The 3,386-nt window shown below is 56.6% G+C and overlaps 1 protein-coding gene across 1 annotated transcript; it reads left to right on the top strand.

The window, feature by feature from the left end:
- The first annotated feature begins 231 nt into the window (after window positions 1–231).
- On the top strand, window positions 232–1,992 carry NKX2-2 (NK2 homeobox 2). Its single transcript, XM_075527928.1, has 2 exons — window positions 232–490; window positions 1,433–1,992. Exons 1-2 carry the CDS (start codon window positions 232–234, stop codon window positions 1,990–1,992), a joined length of 819 nt encoding a protein of 272 aa, XP_075384043.1.
- Window positions 1,993–3,386: the final 1,394 nt, after the last annotated feature.

The raw sequence follows: 3,386 nt of genomic DNA, 5'->3' as shown, positions 1-3,386 counted from the left end.
GCGCACGTCTCCCCGCGCCCCCTTGCTGTTTCCGCGTGGCTGCCGAAAAGACAGACGCGTTGTGCTGGGTTTCAGCCACACCTCCTCTCCACTTTTTAAAATAATTATTATTAATCCCAACAATTAAAGTCCCTTCCCCCAGTCACTCTCACCCACCGTACCCCCTTGGCTCACCTGGGCTGGGGAACCTCACGAATTAATCAAGTGTCTGAACTTTGCGAGGACTGAGCCATGTCGTTGACCAACACAAAGACGGGGTTTTCGGTCAAGGACATCTTGGACCTGCCAGACACCAATGACGAGGAAGGCTCGGTGGCCGACGGCCCAGAGGAGGAGAGCGAAGGGCCTGAGCCCGCCAAGAGGGCCGGACCGCTGGGGCAGGGCACTCTGGAAGCCGTGCCGAGCCTGCCCCTGAAGAATCCCTTCTACGACAGCAGCGACAACCCATACACACGCTGGCTGGCCAGCACCGAGGGCCTCCAGTACTCCCGTAAGTAGCGAAACTTCGACCTGCGGCCGCCTGGATTACTATGGCCATGGCCTGGGCGGCACACTGGGGGAGGGAAAAGAGCCCTGTAAACCCGGACCTCCTACCCTAGGTCCCTGGAAAGGTTGGAACACTCTGGTAGGATGCCCTAACTCAATTGTCCTGCTCAAGACCCTCTAGTCCTTGGGGAAAAAGACTTAGGCTCAGGTTTTTTGGGGTTTTTTTCCAATGCAAGGAATTAGAAGAAGGGGAGGAGGGGCGCTCCAAAGGGTTGGTTCCGGTTGACCACTGGATCTGAAGGGCCAGTCCAGCTGTGGAGGGTTCCCGAATTCCCTGGCCCTGAAGAAGATCCTGGAGCTCAGGGGCAAGGCCCGGGTGGGGTCAGGGCTAAAGAGGCTAGAGGTGGCCCGGTATAAACAACTTACCCTACGTCAGTGTTTTGTACAGTTGTGCAGTGCAGAGGGGGGTCCAAAAAAAAAGCCTGAGTGCAAAATCGAACGCCTCCCGCCACCCTCGCCCAAAGTGCCTTAAATGGCCAAACCGATCAGTGCCGGGATTGTGGAATGGGGAGTGAGGGAGAGGCTTTCTTTAAAAAAAAAATTTTTTTTTTTTTGCCCACCTTTCTCGGGAGAGAAAACCGCTTAAGCCTTGACCTATGACGCGGTTCTCCATGCTTCTCTCCTCTAAACTCCGTGCCCACGCTGCGCGAACCTCCAGAAACGCCAGCCCCAAGCCTTTCTCCCTGGACCCCTTTCCTTTTAGGCCTTGGGGACCCCGACGGCTTCAGCCGGCGTGGAGCAGGACAAGGGTCACGGTGAGGGTAGCAAGGCGAGGCAGCTCTCAGAGCCAAAGGCCAGGGCGCACAGCCAAGGATGTTGGGCGCTCAGGGTCTGGGCAAGCCAAAATGCGGCCTCACGGCGCCTGACGCGCTTCTCTTTCTCCCAGTGCACGGTTTGGCGGCTGGCACGGCCCCCCAGGACTCGAGCTCCAAATCCCCGGAGCCCTCTGCGGACGAATCACCGGACAATGACAAGGAGACCCCAGGTGGCGGGGGGGACGCCGGCAAGAAGCGGAAGCGGAGGGTGCTTTTTTCCAAGGCGCAGACCTACGAGCTGGAGCGGCGCTTTCGGCAACAGAGATATCTGTCGGCGCCCGAGCGGGAGCACCTGGCCAGTCTTATTCGCCTCACGCCCACTCAGGTCAAGATCTGGTTCCAGAACCACCGCTACAAGATGAAGCGTGCTCGGGCGGAGAAAGGTATGGAGGTGACGCCCCTGCCCTCGCCGCGCCGCGTGGCTGTGCCTGTCTTGGTTAGGGACGGCAAACCGTGTCATGCGCTCAAAGCCCAGGACCTGGCTGCCGCCACCTTCCAGGCAGGCATCCCCTTTTCGGCCTACAGCGCGCAGTCACTGCAGCACATGCAATACAACGCCCAGTACAGCTCGGCCAGCACCCCCCAGTACCCAGCACACCCTCTAGTACAAGCCCAGCAGTGGACTTGGTGAGCGAGGGCCCACGGAGACTGCAGACCCCAGGCCCAGGCCCCACCCTGGCGGCGGCGGCGAGAAGGACTGGGTCCTTATTGGGATGATGGTGGTGAGGATGGTTATGCTCTGGAGTTGACCCTCCACTCCGCGCCGGAGCTCCCTGGAGGTGGGCTAGCCTCGGCGGAATGGCAGATTCGATCCCCGCTCTGCTGGCTCTCCTTTCTTTAAACCATTGCAGAGGGCAGAACTCTAAGCCCGTGTTTACAGGATGTTTGTGCAGCTTCTTTGCCTCGCCCTGGGCGGACCAAACTGTCTTAGCGTTACCATTGTCATTGAAAACGACAGAAAAAGAAAAAAAAACCACCACCACCCTATCACCTCCTTTTGTGAATTTTGTAAAGTATGTTTGTGTGAGTAGCAATATTGTCAGTCGTCTTCTTCTAAAGCAAGTGGAGGATACTTTTAAAGATAGCTACCTTTTTTTCTTTTTTAAATAAGAAAATGCTAAATATTTGTGGCCATGTACACGTTCTGACAACTGGTGGCAGATTTGGCTTTTCGTTGTAAATATTGGTGGTGATTGTTGCCAAAATGGCCTTCAGGATGGCCTGTTGGACCTAGGAGCCCAACTCCTTTCTTTGTGGTTTGTTTTGTTTATGTCTGGGTCGCCCACACGCTTATTTCCGTTTTAAATTTTGTTCAGTGCAAATATTTCTCAAATACGAAAGAGGAAAAACGATGTGTAGGCAAGAAGCCCCTGCCCCTTCCTCTGGCTTCTGAGCCCTGGAACTTGGAGCTCAGGAGTTCCCTGCGATTCCCCATGAGCGTCGGGCGCTGGAAGCTTTCGAATTTTTTAAAAAGAATTTTAATAAAAATCCTGTCCAAAAAAAAGTCTAAGGGCCTGACCCTCCGGGTTTTCTGACCGTCATCCTGTGCCTGCCCTGAGGCCTCAGGCTGGGGGCAAGGCTGGGCCACCCGCTGCGCTCCACTGGCAAATCCTTTCCAGGCCCGGGGACGAGCTGCTTTCCTCGGGCTGGTGAAGCTCGGCGGCAAGGCTCGCCACCCTTGGAGAGGGAGGAACGCGCTGTGCCTGGAGAACACGAGCTGTGGGTCCCGCGCGTGGCGCCTCCCACCCTCGCCTGGGCTCTGCCAGGGCCTTTCAAGCGCTCCTAACCCGAGGTGGCAGTAGCCTGACTTCAGAAGGAAAAGTGACTTTGGGAAACGCCAGAGCGAAGAGAGGAAGCCCCCCTCGCTCGCCCAAATCGATGAGTGGCTCCTTCAGCCTGAGAAGCTGTTGAAGCCACTACACTTGATGAGTTTCACTTTGTTGCATTTGATTTACCTCGCGCTCCCAAGGAGGGCGGCTTGGGGTTAGCCAGCGTTTCTCGTGCTCCCCGCCCCCCTCCCCATCC

The sequence above is a fragment of the Tenrec ecaudatus genome, chromosome 12 (genome assembly GCF_050624435.1).
Source record: "Tenrec ecaudatus isolate mTenEca1 chromosome 12, mTenEca1.hap1, whole genome shotgun sequence".
NCBI classification, from domain to species: Eukaryota; Metazoa; Chordata; class Mammalia; order Afrosoricida; family Tenrecidae; genus Tenrec; species Tenrec ecaudatus.
The sequence above is the reverse complement of the archived record's forward strand: the minus strand, read 5'-3'. Positions and strand labels throughout refer to the sequence as shown.

Bases quoted from the DNA above. Each gene is read 5' to 3' on its own strand.
- NKX2-2 (XM_075527928.1), top strand. From the start codon at position 232: ATGTCGTTGACCAACACAAAGACGGGGTTTTCGGTCAAGGACATCTTG. The intron at 491-1,432 runs GTAAGTAGCGAA...TCTTTCTCCCAG, and splicing joins CGAGGGCCTCCAGTACTCCC to TGCACGGTTTGGCGGCTGGC.